General features: G+C 41.1%; 1 protein-coding gene across 2 annotated transcripts in view; it reads left to right on the top strand.

Moving 5' to 3' along the window:
- MAPRE2 (microtubule associated protein RP/EB family member 2) overlaps positions 1–18,969 on the top strand; it is a 124,120-nt gene that overhangs the window by 88,771 nt on the left and 16,380 nt on the right. For both annotated transcript variants that reach the window (XM_075213490.1, XM_075213489.1), the window contains exons 3-4: positions 3,565–3,710; positions 14,556–14,769. In XM_075213490.1, the coding sequence (XP_075069591.1) occupies positions 3,565–3,710; positions 14,556–14,769 (360 nt within the window). The remainder of the gene's footprint in view (positions 1–3,564; positions 3,711–14,555; positions 14,770–18,969) is intronic.

Consider the following 18,969-nt stretch of genomic DNA (forward strand, 5'->3'; position numbering starts at 1 on the left):
GTCTGTGTGGATCTCCGTAGTGAGTGTCGATGGGTGATTACGTATAGTGGGCGTGTCCACTATACGTAATCACCCATCGACACTCACTACGTATACATCAACTTGAGACTGTTATTATCGTTACTCATTTTCACTGTCTGTTCAATACCATATGTATTGTATATGTTTTTTTGCTTAGATTTGAGTCTGTTTTTAGTATTTTGATTGTATGTTTTAACACCTAAGTGGGTTACTGCATTTTGTAACCTATATTATTTTATCTATATTAAATTATTTCTATATACTCTTTATTGCCAATTGCAATAACTTCGTACTAACAGATAGGGAATCAAAGCCAATGAGCGCTCAGCTAATTTGTGTATTTATTATTGGCATCTGTATACATATTATTGGTCTATTGTTTAGATCTATTTATGTATATATCTATAGTTTTCAATGATCATTAACAGAACTGCCATTATATTTATCGGGACTGTTTTTTTTTTTCTGATGCCTCCCTCTAAGCTCCCTTATTTTGCAGTAGAAATGTTTCTGCAAGCAAGAATCCATACTGAGGGGCTGAATGAGTTGCCTGCGTGCATCGTATTTTATGTGTAACATGTTGGAGGTTAAATAATTTGAATGCAATCATTTAACGGGTCCTTGGATAGTTCCTCTGATACAGCGTTATTAGTCATTACTGCAGAACGTACAGTATTGCCAATTGCTTTACCAGTATCTCTATAGAAAGCCAGCCACCTGTTATCAGTGTTTATTTTCTAATCTGCTATTATACAGTAAGCTGCATTGTAATGTGATGAAAACTTTCTCCTGCTTGCTGAATGTTTTTGTTCTGCAAGTTGGCGCACAGACAAATATGTTTGATTATTTATTAATTTTCTTTCTCCTTGTACTGTGTGTCCTGAAATATATGGTTTTGTAAAAGTTCCCAGCTGTCATTGTATTCCTTTCACTCTCACATTATTATAACAGTCAGTTGTGCAGTGCATTGCCAGAACAAATGAAAGGACAAAATAAATATTGCACAATAGATAGTTGTGTTCAGATATAAACCCCCAAATAATAATTGTGGTTATGGCAGTCACATAATGGCTAACCATGTCATGCTGCGTACCTTCCAACAATCTCTTATGGATAGGCTCCAGCCGTCCCTCGTGTTTTCTAAACTACCGATATAGCTTAACACACAAGATGAAGAAGAGAGACAAACTCCTTTTATTGTGGGTTATTTATACTAGTATGGACTAGGTGCAAGAAAATGAGGTGGTCGAGGTGAATATTCATTCTATTTGACGATGCAGCTGAATACGGGACTCTACAACAATATTGAAAAATCTGCCACCGTAAAGGTCTTGTAAAACCAGGAATAAAAATCACAGCATAAAGTATTACAGAATCTGCATAACAAGCTATAAGTACACCAATACAGTAAGGCACACATGGCACATATATTCATCATAATTAAAAAAAAAAAAAAAAAAAGCCAAAAAATGTGAGCAAAGTACAAGGGGGTAAGGTCTGGTGGGGGGGATGTTTTCACTTTCGCTGGCCATGCACATGGAAAATGTATTGTCCTGTTCTCAAAGTCCCTATGGCATCCTACAAATTGCCACAGCATATGGTTAGGGGAGGGGTGTGCACCGATACCTGCACTGACTGTAAATCTCTGTACATATAAAAGTATGCTACACCGCATATATGATACAATTAGTACACTACATTTGGTAACTCTTCACACTCTCCTCCTGTCGGCGTCTGTGTTTACAATAGCATTCCCATGTATGTTGTTACTTGTTTAGTGGTTTATCTGGTGTTTTGAAATAAGAAGTAGCTCTCTTGCCATCTGCAATGCTGTGGATATACATTGTGTTTTCTTTTATGCGAGTCCTTAAATATATGATGAGATACTAAAAAATATTAATTTAAATGCTGTTATCTTCATAAATGGGAATACAACAGCACCAACCAGAGAGTGTGTTTCCAGGAATTGTACTGCTTTACTCCATGTCTACCCTGCTCAAGTTGGGAGGTCTGTAATCCTAGACTTACCATGAAATTCATTTGTTTCCCATTATATGTGGCTATGTGATGAGTGTACACAGAAGTCCATGTAATATTTGGAGTGTCAAAATGTAGCTTTTATGTGTTTTGCTCAATTCCCCCATTTGAAGCCACTCAGTCAGCAGATTGTACATGACGGCTGGAGTATCTTTCAGTGGGGAGCTTGGTTTGTTTGATCCAGAAATAATGGGACAGATGGCGTATCTCATCTCAGGCAGTATATGTTATGTATGAATCAAAGTAACCCAGCTTTGGTAGTATTGCACATGAGGATTGTACTCACTCCTGGATCTCAGCCACTTTGGAATTTCCAACTGGAAGGGAAGGAAAATATGATTCATAAAGTTCCCATACTTACACAGATCAAACAGCCTAATTCTCTTTTTATGATATTTAATTGGGACATAAACTGAGATCTATGAGAAATACACAGTTATACCCAGAGCATTATATTCTATGTTCAACAAACTCTGACCCTATAAAACATTGTGATTTTATACAGCTAGACAAAATATTTAATATTAATAATAGGTATACATTGTAGTCCCCATGTACAGGTTGCCTTCATCTGATCTAGCTGAACACAATCATTCACATTACAGTGTGTGTGTATAAATATATATTGTATGCAATTGGTTGGGCACCCCATGTCAAATGTCATGTTGCATTGAATTACTAAGTGAAAATATGTTGGCACAAACTTAAATATGACGGACCTGAGTCATTAAGGTGAGAGAAGCAAAAAAAGGAGTACATTTTCTCCTGGACATACCGTGTTACAACTCAAGGGGTGTAAATTGGTTTATTATTTTGCAGATAAAGAAAATACTGGCTGTTTTTTTTAAGTAGCACACGAATACTTGATGGCTTTACATTTACACTAAAATTTAAAGTTGATCTACCCCAACTATAAATTTGTTCCCATATTTTAAATTTACCTCCCCCTCCAAAGTAACATTGTTTTGCCAAGGTACTCCTTTTCTTTGCTTTGCTTTGCTTTGCTCTCCTTAATGACTCAGGCCCCACGTATTTCTACACATCTAATGTATAATTGGTATTTATTGGCTGTGTTTAATAGATTAAAAATGTGGCATGTGCAAAAGTTTGGACACCATATAAGCCAGTACTTTAACACGTATATATATTTCAAAATTGAAATGTGTTCTATAATAGAAATGTTTTCAAATGTAAGCTCCAGTGTGGCAGGGAGAGCACTTTGTAATATGGGGGCACTATATAAATAAACTGATGTTTATAATGTTGTCTACATAGAAGTCTACACACCTATTTATTGCAGGAAACAAGTTCCCATGACCAAACACTGGCAATACATGGCATCCCAGGAACGATGGTAGTAACAAAAGTCTTTATTTTCTTAGAACACATTAGCTGTTCTCCTACATAAAGAGTTGGATAACACATTTGATGACTTTGTGATGACAGCACACTACTGTTCCAGTCTGTTAATTCACTGTGTCTAATTCTCTTGGCTTGTCTCCCCAGGTGCTGCCTACTGCCAGTTTATGGACATGCTCTTCCCAGCGTGCATAAGTCTAAAGAAGGTCAAATTTCAAGCCAAGCTGGAGCACGAGTACATTCACAATTTTAAATTGCTGCAAGCTTCATTTAAAAGAATGAATGTCGATAAGGTAGGACATTGCCAAAAATAACTGTTCATTCTCCCTCTCTTGCTGTCTGCTGAAGGTTTTGGGAAAATTGCTGTCTGACCATACAGTGACTAAAATAGTAGAGGGCTGAGTGCCAGAGCGTGATCTGCATCTCCTGGGAAAATTGCACTGCAGCAGAATCTTCACAGGACCAGGCTTCTTTTATTGAATAGGTTATTCTCAAACATGCTTAGACAACCAGTGTTTCTTCACAGGGTGTGGGACTTCCACCAAGCCCTACAGCCATACAGCCCATATTGCCTAAACCTGTGCTAGAATTAACTCAAAATACATTCAGCTAAAATGCTGCATTATAAAGTGCACATGCCCTCTTTTTTTTTTTTTTTTTTTTGGTCTTTGTATAAATGTTCTGTAATTATCTAGGCATATGTTGCTGTGCACAGGATTACTGTGTCTCTGCACATCTGTGTGTAAGGGGCTAAGGTTTGGTACCATAGAGGCCAATAGAACAGTGCCATCCAGTGGGCAACTATCAAAGTGGTAGAATGTGTCCTCTGTTTTACCACAAAATAGGTTTTGGCGAAAAAAAAAGCATCTGGCACATGGGAGTACACACAGGACTGGCACTACCAGTAGGGGAACTAAGGCTGCTGCTTCTTCTTGTCACAATGCAGTGCTACACTCCCAGGTACTGACTCTTAACATCCTTCTCCTATGCCTGATGCCCTTCCAACCCCACCTGGTAAGAAGGGGCAGCTAGTACTCTTACCTCTAGTCCTGATACACAGCAATGCCATTCAACGCTACGTAGCTTTTCTGTACCATATCACAGTCCAGCCTCCTCCCATAATGGTAGCAGCTCCATTAAAGCCACTTTGACAGAAATAACAGGTAGCACATATATAATCTATAGGGCACGTGTCCTTCTGTAACATACACCCTTCTTCCTACCACAAGAAATATACTGAAACCAATCGACAATATGCGGAAGCTTTTATGTCATACTCTGGATGAGGCTGCAGGATTTGTTACTTTGGCAATGTAAGAGCGGTTTCAATTATCTCTTGCCGCTCAATGACTTTACTAAACTTGAAATGCATCACCTTTTCATTGGAAATGCATTGGATCTATATTTACAGTTGTAGAGTCAAGGGCAAATAAATAAATCCCTGAGCACAGGGGTGATGTAATGCATGAAGATCTGATGAGTAATATACAGGGTTGTAGAATAACTAGAAGGATACAGAAAGAGGGAAGGGAGGCCTATACCTGTCGCACAAGTGATAGAGAACATAAACCCATTAATTGCTGTAGTACAGGTAATACCATGTAATAATTTCTAACGGGGTGCCACCTATGCACTGAGGTATGATATATGATCAAGAAAAAAAAGAGACTAAAATAGGTGCACTCATGCTCTCTATTCTTATTCAGGAGAAAATAGAACTCATAAAACTTAACTTTTAGTGACTGAATAAATCAGCAAAATATAAAATAAAACAATTGGATTGTGTGAATCCTAAAACAATGTGTGCTATTAAAATTCGCTGGATGCGCCTAAGATTCTGTATTGGTTATAATAAGGAGGTAGATTTAGCCAATGCTTGGTATCTCAGGTAAATATTTAAGTATCCTAAAATAGCTTCAAAAACCACATCTGGTAAATGAAGAATATGAAGATTGTTTCTCAAGATACACAGCAGATTCTCCTAGCAAGTCTAGTATCTTCGTATTATACCGTGCTATTGTCTAAGAGTGCCTTGCTAACTGCCTAGCATAAGCTCCATCTAGCTTTGGGTCTACTAGTAGAAATGAAATTTCAAGTCACTGATTTCTTCTGTACGACCTTCCTGCTGCTAATGAGATTGCATGGCTGTGTCCTTGATTTTATGTCCGTTAGCAATGGGTGTGGTTGAAATTGCCAAACCCACTAATTAGAAGAGGTGTCCATATACTTTTGACTATATATATATATATATATATATATATATATATATATATATATATATATATATATATATATATATATATATATATATATATATATATGTGTGTGTGTGTAAACTTCTATCAAGGTCAGCGACGTTCAAAATGGTCCGTCACTCACATACAAGGATGTGATAGCTGTAGGACAGTGATGGCTAACCTGTGACACTCCAGGTGTTGTGAAGCTACAAGCCCCAGCATGCTTTGCCAGCTATCAGCTAGGTATCTACTGGCAAAGCATGCTGGGGCTTGTAGTTTCACAACACCTGGAGTGTCACAGGTTAGCCATCACTGTTGTAATATCTATCTATCGATCTATTATCGATCGATCTATCGATCTATCTATATATATATATTTTGGAGAGCGATAAATATTGGACAACCGCACATACACTATGTCCTACAACTATCACATCCTTGTATGTGAGTGACGGCCCATTTTGAACCTCTCTGACCTTGATAGAAGTTTACCTCTTGAACAGATATTAGTTATTCTGACTGCACTGTCTTGGTTTTAAAAAGAATCAATACATAACTGCAGTATCAGTTCTATTTTAAAGCCCTGGCTTTGTTAAAATGCTTAAAGGGAAACTGAATTTAAAATTAAATGCTAGATAATGGCGCTCGTCAATAAGGATTATTTCAGCAATAAGAATTACATGAATGTGCTGTATGACCTAATGTAATAGACAGGCTCACTACTCAACTGACAATCCCAAAATATACTGTCTGTTGATAACTGTAAATATCTAATCGCTTGTTAACATGGCTCTCTTGTTATCCAACTCTCAGAAGATAAGCAGTAGTGTTTTGTCTATTGGTGCTCATAGTTTTGTGGTTTTAAAGTGGTGGGTGAACTGGAACCGCAAGCCAAAACATAACTTGTTTGTACAACCAGCAACTTGCATACAAAAAGATGATTAACATGCGTTGTTTCTTCCAGTTTAGGTGCATAAGAAAAAAAAAAAAAAAGTTTTGCCTTTATTGAAGCAATTCAACATTACATCAAGGTTATAGAGTATCTCACAGTAGTCTGTGTTAAAATACATAATACTTATTACTTATGTGGTATAATAAATACAAGTCTGTTGTCAATATCATAAACCTTTACGTAATAAAATATTTTCTTGTATGATTACTTTGAAAGTAGTACAATATAATATATATGGAATTTGGATGAAAATATTGCATGATCTGCAAAGATCTGATTGCTAGAACATGAATACACTGGAAGATTGTTGTAATTTCATTTTAAGTATGAGAACATGAGCTTGTGTGATAACTTAATAATATAACAAATGTATTAGCCATTACTTTAAATGGGGCCTGTAGTTCCCCTTTGGCCTGTTTTTGAGACACATGGTGACCGCTATGGACCATCCTCCATTTAGTCAAAAGAATATCCGTTGTCCGTGAGACATGCAATAGCTTGGTCCTAGCTTATTTATCTGCCTGAAGTATGCCTTGTATAATAACCCTCATGCACTAATGCCACTTCATACTCTCCACTATGTACCCTTCTCATTCCCTTCCTTTTTTCTGTATCCCTTTCCCTTACCATTTAAATACCGCAATAAAAATAATTCTGAAAAAAAATATATATATATATATCCGTTGGTCTTTCGTATAGGTTCAAGCTTCATACCAGATCTGCTCCTTTTATTTTGAATTGTAAAGTATTCATGAAACTCTCCCATGTTTAAAGTAAAAAAAAAAAATCCATCCGGTCACCCTTGTGTCTTGTCCAATTTTCATCTTAAACAGTAACTGTTGCATAACATATTATCGGGCTGACTGAAAATCACTATCTGTGGTTTAAACACTACCTGGTTAATTTACCACTAATTTCTAATTGTAAAATCCATAAAACCAACCAGCGGTGTGGAGATCGAGTCGCTCTAGCTGGTGGCCCTTATACTATTGATGTGCGTAAGCAGGGCTGGTGCTAGCATGTCGGGCGCCCCCTGCAAAAAAAAAAATATTTGTGCCCTTTTATAAATTATTTGTTCATTCAATAATGCTTTTTCTTTTAATACAAATCATATAATACACTTCAATAAAGAAAGTAATATAAATACATTAAACAGAAAACCTGAATTGCTTTATGACTAACATAAATGAGGAATATGTATTCTTTCTAAAAAGACTTTAATTTTTTGACAAATTAGTTTGGTTGTGCCCTCTGCACCACATGGTGCCACCTCCTTCATCACACGCTGCCCCCTTGTCACATGCCTCCATTACTTGCTGTCCCTCTCCCCCTCTCCCTCTCATTTTTCAACCCTGCTGTCTGCCCCCCCCCCCCCCCTTTTTCTACCTTTTTCAACTTTGCTGTCTGTCCCTCACCTCAAGCCGAGGTGACAAGCAGGAAAGGCAGGCGGGGGGAGGACCCCTCAGTCTTGGCACCCCGCCTTGCTTACTCCGCTTCACGCGTTCCGCCGGCCTGCTTGTAAGAAATGTGGCCACAGAGCGGTCTTCAGAGACACATGTTTGCCCGTTGTAGAAGACTATTGCCCTCAACAGTTAGTTGTTTCTGCCTCCCATATGCCATCAAATATTTTTCTTTTGCTCTATAATTGAGGAATTTGGCTATGACAGGCCTGGGTTAGTTGTGGCTCAATCCCTCTTCTGTCTTATGTGATGGGGTCTTTTCATTTGTAGAGACTCCATGTCCTCTTGGACACTTAATGCTGGTACTAGCTTTGACCTGATGTACTGATTAGGTGTGTATCCCTAATGGTCTCTGAAATATCAATAAATTGAAAATGATTTTGATGGTGCCTATTCTCTAGGTCTTATGTTTTTCTGTCAACTGTTGTAATTTAATTGAGAATCTAACGTATTCCGTAGAGCTAGAACCGTGTCCTCAGCATCGCTTGTTTTTTTCTTTACTGTGGTGATACGAGCAGTTTCTCAGATACTGTTTATAGGTTATTATTGTCTGTAATGGTTAGGGGGCTCTCATCCCTGTCAGGTGTACTTTGACAAGACAATGGGGGAGGGGGACTGCCTGCCTGATTGAAGTCTCTGTTTACATGTTTAGCTCTTTGCATATATATATTGTAATGACCAGGGCCGGACTGGGACTAAAAATCAGCCCTGGCATTTAAAGCCCACAGGCCCACAGGTTGTGGGCTTCATGTACTATATTGTTGCACACTGATGCTGAGGTAGTGCGCGTTGCTGGTGCAGTACAACGTGATGTAGTATGAGTATGTGTTTGTGTGGGGGGTATTTATTTCTCCTAATGACCCGCAAACTTGCATTATTAGTACCTCAATCACATCAATAAATTCCATAACAATACATTATTTGTACCAAAATTACAGCAGTAAATACCCCCCCCCCCACACACTCATACTACATCAATACCCACCCACATTACAGCAACCAGCATTACCCCCCCCCCCCCACATTACAGCAACCAGCATCACTCCCATTGCAGCAACAGGCATCACCCCCCACATTACAGCAACCGTCATCACCTCCACATTACAGCAACCGGCATCACCTCCACATTACAGCAACCGGCATCACCTCCACATTACAGCAACCGGCATCACCTCCACATTACAGCAACCGGCATCACCTCCACATTACAGCAACCGGCATCACCTCCACATTACAGCAACCGGCATCACCTCCACATTACAGCAACCGACAATCACCCCCCCCCCCCCCCCCACATTACAGCAACCAGCATTACCCCCCCCACACACATTACAACAACCAGCATCACTCCCACATTACAGCAACTGTTGTGACCCCACACATTACAGCAACCAGCATCACCCCCCCCCCCACATTACAGCAACCAGCATCACCCCCACCACACACACACACACACACATTACAACAACCAGCATTACTCCCACATTACAGCAACCGTTGTGACCCCACACATTACAGCAACCAGCATCACCCCCACATTACAGCAACCTGCATTACCCCCACACACACACATTACAACAACCAGCATTACTCCCACATTACAGCAACCGTTGTGACCCCACACATTACAGCAACCAGCATCACTTGCACATTACAGCAACCGGCATCACCTCCACATTACAGCAACCAACATCACCCCCCCCCCCCCCACATTACAGCAACCAGCATTACCCCCCCCCCACACACACACACACATTACAACAACCAGCATTACTCCCACATTACAGCAACCGTTGTGACCCCACACATTACAGCAACCAGCATCACCTCCACATTACAGCAACCGGCATCACCCCCACATTACAGCAACCGGCATCACCCCCCACATTACAGCAACCAGCATTACCCCCACACACACACATTACAACAACCAGCATTACCCCCACATTGCAGCAACCGACATCACCCCCCCCCCCACATTACAGCAACCAGCATTACCCCCCCCCCACACACACACACACATTACAGCAACCAGCATTACCCCCCCCCCCACACACATTACAACAACCAGCATTACTCCCACATTACAGCACCCAGAATTACCCCCCCCCACATTACAGCAGCCAGCATCACTCCCACATTATTTGTACCAAAATTACAGCAGTAAATAACCCCCCCCCACACACTCATACTACATCAATACCCACCCACATTACAGCAACCAGCATTACCCCCCCCCCCCCCCCAAACATTACAGCAACCAGCATCACTCCCATTGCAGCAACAGGCATCACTCCCCACATTACAGCAACAGGCATCACTCCCCACATTACAGCAACCGGCATCACTCCCCACATTACAGCAACCGGCATCACTCCCCACATTACAGCAACCGGCATCACTCGCCACATTACAGCAACCAGCATCACTCGCCACATTACAGCAACCGGCATCACTCGCCACATTACAGCAACCGGCATCATTTGCCACATTACAGCAACCGGCATCACTCCCCACATTACAGCAACCGGCATCACTCCCCACATTACAGCAACCGGCATCACTCCCCACATTACAGCAACCGGCATCACTCCCCACATTACAGCAACCGGCATCACTCCCCACATTACAGCAACCGGCATCACTCCCCACATTACAGCAACCGGCATCACTCCCCACATTACAGCAACCGGCATCACTCCCCACATTACAGCAACCGGCATCACTCCCCACATTACAGCAACCGGCATCACCTCCACATTACAGCAACCGGCATCACCTCCACATTACAGCAACCGGCATCACCTCCACATTACAGCAACCGGCATCACCCCCCCCCCCCCCCACACACATTACAACAACCAGCATTACTCCCACATTACAGCAACCGTTGTGACCCCACACATTACAGCAACCAGAATTACCCCCCCCCCCCCCACATTACAACAACCAGCATCACTCCCACATTACAGCAACCGTCATCACCCCCCACATTACAGCAACCGTAGTCACCCCCCACATTACAGCAATACTCTCTCCTACTTATTAGCAATACTAAGCCCCAAACACACTACAACATTGCCACCAGTACGTCACCCCATACTACAGCAATACCACCAATTATACAGGTGCCACTGTAGGTAACCAATGTTTTGCTATTTTGAAATCTCCCACAAAATAGCAACAACAGAATACTTACACACATATAGATAACAGGTACCCTTTTCCCTCAATTAAATAGTAATGGAAGAATTTTCATGAATCATTCCACATGAAATAAAACTCTAACAAATATATCAGAAAAAACATAACTATTGAACGATCATTTGAACCCACACGGCCACATTACAAGTATTTCCATCTACAGCAAAATGTCAGAGAAAAATGTTTTTTTTACTACAGTAACTGTATATGCGTCTTTTCTAGTCATTTTAAATAACGCAGTATATAAATTAAGGGGGGTAAAGGAGGTGGGTGAGAGATAATTGGATGTGATCCATCAGTTTGATTAGAAAGGAAACATTTGGATTATTTACCTGGAGACGTCTACCCCCTTGACTCACAGGCAGGGCCGACGAGGAATTTTGGGCCCCAGTACAGCAACTTCATTGGGCTCCCGTCATATTCAACAATGAGAGACTTGCCTTTGGCACAAGTTCATATTATGCCACACCATAGTGCCCCCAGCTCATCGCAGTGCCCTCAGGTCATATTATGCCACATAATATTACCCTCAATTCATATTTGGCCATGCAGTAGTGCCCACAAATCATATTATGGCATAGTAGTGCCCCCAAATAATATACCATACAATAGTGCCCACAAATCATATTATGCCACAATAGTGCCCACAAATCATATTATGCCACAATAGTGCCACAAATTACATTATGCCATACAGTAGTGCCCCAAATAACAGTATGCCATACAGTAGTGCCCCCAAATAACAGTATGCCATACAGTAGTGCCCTCAAATAACAGTATGCCATAGTAGTGCCCCAAATCAATAGTAGTGACCAGACAAAAACTCATTCACAAATAAAAATTGGTACGGCATATCAGATACTGAGAGTATGAATCCCAGGAGCAGCTTAATACCCCATTTACAATGCAAAGAAAAATAGATATATTGACACAATCACAGATAAAATGTATGACGATCAGCGTTTTTTCCTCTTAATTAAAAATCTCTGTACAGATAAATATGCAAGAAACATTACAGCGCAATAATGAGCAATACATAGTGTTTTAAACATCATTGGATACACAGTAGTGCCCCCAGTTCAATAAAGGATGGTGAAAAACACATTGGACACGAGAAAATATATGAACTTACCTGATTATGGCATCCTGTGTTCTGTTCTTCTACTGGGCGCGCTGGGCGAGGAGGGATCAGCAGCTGTCAGCTCACACAGCCAGTCGGGAGCAGGGGCCGAGGGCAGTGGTCGAAGTGGAAATTTAGAAGTGGGGGTATAGAAAATATACCTGAATGGAGTATGAAGGCTTGATTTTTTTTAAAAAAATTTTTTTTAACACTTGTCCCCTCTGTGCATTCCCATACTTCATTACTACTTGTGTTTTATGATGGCTGCATCCCTGACATTCCCATTCTTAAGATGTCTCTCCCTTTACACTTTATTTTAGCTATGCCCCTGCACCATCTTATCCTTTTGTCCCTCTCACCCCTCTTTCAGCACCCCGTTTCCCCCTGGCTCTCACACCTCTTTCAGCACCCCTTTTCCCCCTGGCTCTCACCCCTCTTTCAGCACCCCCTTTTCCCCCTGGCTCTCACCCCTCTTTCAGCACCCCCTTTTCCCCCTGGCTCTCACTCCTCTTCCAGCACCCCCTTTTCCCCCTGGCTCTCACCCCACTTCCTGCACCCCTTTTCCCCCTGGCTCTCACACCTCTTCCAGTACCCCTTTCCCCCCCTGGCTCTCACTCCTCTTCCAGCACCCCTTTTCCCCCTGGCTCTCACTCCTCTTCCAGCACCCCTTTTCCCCCTGGCTCTCTCACCCCTCTTTCAGCACCCCTTTCCCCCTGGCTCTCACCCCTCTTCCAGCACCCCCTTTTCCCCCTGGCTCTCACCCCTCTTCCAGCACCCCCTTTTCCCCCTGGCTCTCACCCCTCTTCCAGCACCCCCTTTTCCCCCTGGCTCTCACCCCTCTTCCAGCACCCCCTTTTCCCCCTGGCTCTCACCCCTCTTCCAGCACCCCCTTTTCCCCCTGGCTCTCACCCCTCTTCCAGCACCCCCTTTTCCCCTTGGCTCTCTCACCCCACTTCCAGCACCCCCTTTTCCCCCTGGCTCTCACCCCACTTCCAGCACCCCCTTTTCCCCCCTGGCTCTCTCACCCCACTTCCAGCATCACCTTTTCCCCATGGCTCTCTGTCCTCTTCCTGCACTCTCTCACCCTGGCTGTCTCACACTCCTGACAATTACCCCCCCTTGAAAAAATTGTGGCACCCCCGCTACCCACTTGCAAAAATCGTGGCACCCCCGCGCAAAAATTGCAGCACACATCCCCACCCCCCGCGCGATCCTCTCCCTCATTCAGAAAAATAAAAAGCCAGGGGAAGTGTCGGGCCGGCCCTTCTGCCATTTGCCAGAAGGGCCAGATGGCCAGTCTGGCCCTGGTAATGACAGACTATGTCCATTACCCAGTAAGGATTTTTTTTTTTTATCTAGATCCCTGTTAGGTGTTACCAGCTAAATATATTAAATTACTTGGGGTCATGAGCCAGTTAAAGCATATCAAAACCTGTGTATTACCGTATTAAATACTACTTTAAGTAACTAAAGTGTGTGTCCAGCATGCAATTGGTTTCATGGCTTGATGAAAGGAGAAGTTTTAAGATATTTGCTTTAAAGATGGTGCAGACACCAGAGACTGTGACAGGCTAACAGTCTCCTGGGTAACAGAAATGATCTTCTACATAAGTTCAGCACCACTGCTATACATATTAGTAGATTCACACACTGCTCTCTTATGTCACAGTTCAGTGTATAACATATTGCTTTTCTTTTTCATTTAAGCTTTTTGTCCTATAGCCTTTGTCTATTGTCTGTGTGATGTGGATTTAACGATCTGTGATTCAGATGTAAAAGAATACACCTCCTAACAGAGCTGCAGTGGAAAGTCTGTTTAAAGCCAGAGCAAGACATTTTAACTTCATATATGGAAAACTGACTTTTGTGGATTTTCACTGAATCTCTTGAATTTCCGACAAATCCACATATGTATTTGTGAATGCAGTTAATAGCCACTTAATGTGAAGAAATTTGTACGTATGTTTAGAGGTCATTTGCTTGAAGTCACATTAGCAATATAGAGAAAGAAGGGTAATTTTTAAATGTAATTGCGGAAAAGCACGTAATTGGGAATACCCCCAGCACGCCTGATACCAGATCCTATACTTGTAATACCAAATTGAGTCATAACTGCATTATGTTGTGGATGTTACATGTTACTGACTTTCCTGGTTACTGTCTAGGTCATTCCAGTGGAAAAACTGGTAAAAGGACGATTCCAAGACAACCTGGATTTTATTCAGTGGTTCAAGAAATTCTTTGACGCAAACTATGATGGCAAAGAGTATGATCCCATGGAAGCCCGACAAGGACAGGACGCCTTGCCACCACCAGACCCGGGCGAACAGATTTTCAATCTGCCAAAAAAGTCTCATCATGCCAACTCTCCCACAGCAGGTACGGCCTGGATCAAAGAGGCAAACCTCTTTATATCACCAGATAATCATCTGTACAGAGTCATGTTTGTCCTGTCCATGATCAAAAGAGATGGTTTTATATAACGGATTGTTGAATTAACAGGAGGGAGTTTTCAAAGAAACATTTTTTTTTAGCAGTCTGTACATGGGCACTTCGTGGTACAGAGTTGTTTTATGAAAACATATTTTAGCAGGGATTTTTCTTGTCTTGAGTAAGTTGGATTTGGCTGTGAGCGTTAATGTCTGAAGAATGTATGTTGCTCTAAGCATCATTCCTCCCAGAAATAAATGGAGTTGAGTTTCAGCAGCCCTGTGGTACATTGTCCTGTCACAGCACATATGATGTGCAGCTCCTTAGGGTCCCAGTAACCTCATATGACCCCTCTACAAACTGACGTATTGGAATCCGACTTCCTCATTATTTCTGTGACATTTTTGACACTAGAGTCCAAATACCAATACATCCTAACATGTCTGTTTCTGTTCCATAAGAGTATTGAACATAAAACCTAAGCAACATACCACACAATGGTTTGTTAGCCCAAAATGAATCCTGATATAGCTCTACTGCCTGACCAAACCTCAGGCCTTGTTTGTGTCCTTTATTTTATTTCTTTTTTAGATTCAAAGTTATGTTAATCCCCTGTCTATCACTAACATATCCAGATATTGTCATGTGTTATGTTCTCTGTAGCTGTAATATATGCAGCCCAGCTGCCAAACGGGGTATAATAAACAGAAAAGCATTATTGAAAATAGTCCTACCATAAGATTCACTGTTGATAATCTGTGGGTTCTAGATGTTAAAATAGCTGTGCTCTATATGTGTTACGTATCACATTCACTTTAGAATGTAGAAGGTGTTATGTAATACCTGTCCTGACTGTCACCCTAGGCTGAAGGTAATATATAATGGAGAAAGAATTAAGGAATCTGCTCCACTTTAAAGACAGCACACAGCCTTTAAACAAATTACACAATTGTCTATAACTACATATTGAGGAAAGACTACAAAGCATGTTATTATTTCACTAATTCCGTTATTTGTCATATCGTACAGCAAAACCAAAACAGTTCATATTAAAGATGGAGTATTAATGTGAGACACATAATATATCACATTTAGTGATTACAACGAACTCCATTTCTAATGTTAATTGGTTTTTTTTTATTGTATGTGATATTTCATATAAATAATAGTACAATATTCCTTTACGTTGTAGTGTTTTCATTATTATTATTATTATTATTATTATTATTTATAGATAATTGTGTGGTTTGAGGATACAACACATTCTGACTTTTTTTTTTTTTTTTAAATCGGTACATGGATGTCTGGTTTTAAAAATGAAATCTACATTATATGGTGGTCAATAGGGTGTATATGGTAGAATCATTACCAGAATGGGCTCTGTATGTTAGTTGTCAACGGAATAGGGTTTGTATGGTATAGGGGTCAGTGGTCTCTGAAACAGAGTTTGTATAGTAAACGGTGCCCCGGATTAGGGTCTGTGTAATATAGTGGCCGCAGAAATTATGTCTGTATAGTATAGTCGTCACTGGAATTATACCTGTATAGTATAGTGGTCTCTGGAATGATGTCTGCGGATTATAGTGGTCTCTGGAATGATGTCTGCGGATTATAGTGGTCTCTGGAATGATGTCTGCGGATTATAGTGGTCTCTGGAATGATGTCTGCGGAGTGTAGTGGTCTCTGGAATGATGTCTGCGGAGTGTAGTGGTCTCTGGAATGATGTCTGCGGAGTGTAGTGGTCTCTGGAATGATGTCTGCGGAGTGTAGTGGTCTCTGGAATGATGTCTGCGGAGTGTAGTGGTCTCTGGAGTGATGTCTGCGGAGTGTAGTGAGGGTGTGTGGTAAATTAGTCACTGGAATAGGGTGGGGTGGGAGTGGTAAATTAGCCACCGGACTACTGTATTATTCACGCTCCAGTGTGGCAGTAAGGCACTCAGCCTGGACCCGCGGTTGCTCAGAAACATGCTTATTGGTTTAGAAGGGGAATAGATAGGACAGGAGAAGGAGAAATGAACTGTAATGGAGCAGAAGTGGAGTAGTGTAATCTTCCCCTTGCTACTTCCAGCAGGTCAGATAGGGTAGCTGACCCTCTGTACATTAGGGTATAGCCCTGAAAATTACTCTGGAAGCTCCATTTAGTTTCAGTAATCTTTGCAACAGAGGCATTGATGGATATTACGTGACTGAAGATAAACTAACATACTTTTTTTTTCTAATGAGCTCAATATTAATTACCAGATGTTCTAGAGCATGAATACAGATAGATGAACATGTCATTATTGTAACCTCTGACACAGTAACATTGAATACCAGAAGTCCTGTCCCTATCCTGCATAAGCTACTGGGCAACTCGCAGTTCAGTAAGTTTACACCCAGAAATACACATATATCCAAAGAATTACTGGTAATGCTCTGTGTACTTGGTCTGAGGATACCACAGTACAAAGTAACCCGACAAGGTAACAGCTCAGGATCTTACTACATGGAATGTATATATTTAGTAGAACAGAAATGGGTGGTAGATTTGGATATGTGGGAAAGAATAGACAATTACACATACCGTTGTGTGTGAGGCAGTCTCACTTTCTGTACAGAAAGCATGCAGTCATGTGAACTGGAAGTTGTCCAGATACAAAGTGCCTATCCGACAGCAGTTAATGCATTCCCATACTTAAACATTGCAGATCACATTGAATAGGATAATCCACCTCTATGTTACAGCAACTCAGGTACTGGCTCATAAATCTGCTTTTAGCACGTCTTGTCTTATTAGTGTGGTGGGAAATATGCTGCGTCTCTCTGGGACGGCGCGCTGGTATGGGCTAAAGTAATGACCTGGGCACAAGCGGGTTTGTTTTTCCTGCATCTTTCATCCTCTTTTAGCCTTAAAAAAAAATAACTTATCCAAAAAGCAGATCATTTTATCATATTGTGACGGCAACAAGAACGCACACAAATGGTTTTCTTGTGGATTTATTTTTCTTATTTCTTCTTATATTTAAACTGAACTTTTGTTGCTGTATTTTTGTTGTTTATCTTAACATTGAGTCTATGGGGAAAGTTCTGAAACCTCCTAATACGTGATTTAATTATGTTATCAGGATTTCCAGGCTGCAAAAATACTGTTTAATGTCTTAGTGTACTATGTGTTTGTTGGATGGTCTACATGCTTCATTTATCACTGTTACGATTGTGTGTGTGTGTGTATATATATATATGTGTATATGTGTGTGTATATTATATATATATATATATATATATATATATATATATATATATATATAATCTTTATTATACCTGTATTTATGTGTGTGAAATCTACACAATATGGACCAGATTTCTTTTATTTGCCTGTTCACATTGTAAAGTATTAGCAGGGATTCTGTCCTCTTTCTGGTGCAGCACAGTGGACGGATTATCCCATAGAATGGCATGGCTGAGTGTTTCTCCCCATTCCAGGTTCAGTAGTGCTCAGAGAGACCATCTCTTTCAGGGCTCATTGGAAACTATTAGAATGGCTGCATTTCCAAGCTGAGCTCATTGTTCATGAATATACAGGGACACAATAGGTGAACTGAGGTTAATTTGGGGATTCATTTTGTCAAAGATGTGTCCTTTTCCATTTCAGCTGCTTTAATATATGTAGGAGAACTGTAAATCATATCTGTATTGTGGATATAGTTCAGTTAGTTTTGGACAACTGTTATCAGTTGTATGGTAACTGAAATGGAGATCCAAGAAGACTTACACTGTTTACCTCCTTCAGCAAATGTATTCTGCCTAGCAAGTACAGTATTTAACATGGCCTGTGTACAGTTATGCCATTATTGTTCTGGTGACCCCATGCCACCACCTATGATCCCCTCTTAGAAACTGGTTTCCTTGACTGCTGTAGGCAAATAGCAAATTATTAGGTGAGGGTGCTCTCATCAGGGTTGTTCCCTATATAACCAGTCACTAAAAGACAAATCATGTACAGAGTAACGTACAAGCTCCACATATGCAATCAGTGTCGGAACTATCATTGGTGTGGTAGGTGCGGTGCACCCAGGGCTCATGGAGATAATGGGGCCTGCATTGCAGATGTATTGGGTTGGAACTAGTGAGCTGTGGGCCCCGGTGCCCTCCTCCCCGCTTCCCTGCACC

Source organism: Mixophyes fleayi, chromosome 5, assembly GCF_038048845.1.
Source record: "Mixophyes fleayi isolate aMixFle1 chromosome 5, aMixFle1.hap1, whole genome shotgun sequence".
Lineage (NCBI taxonomy): Eukaryota > Metazoa > Chordata > Amphibia > Anura > Limnodynastidae > Mixophyes > Mixophyes fleayi.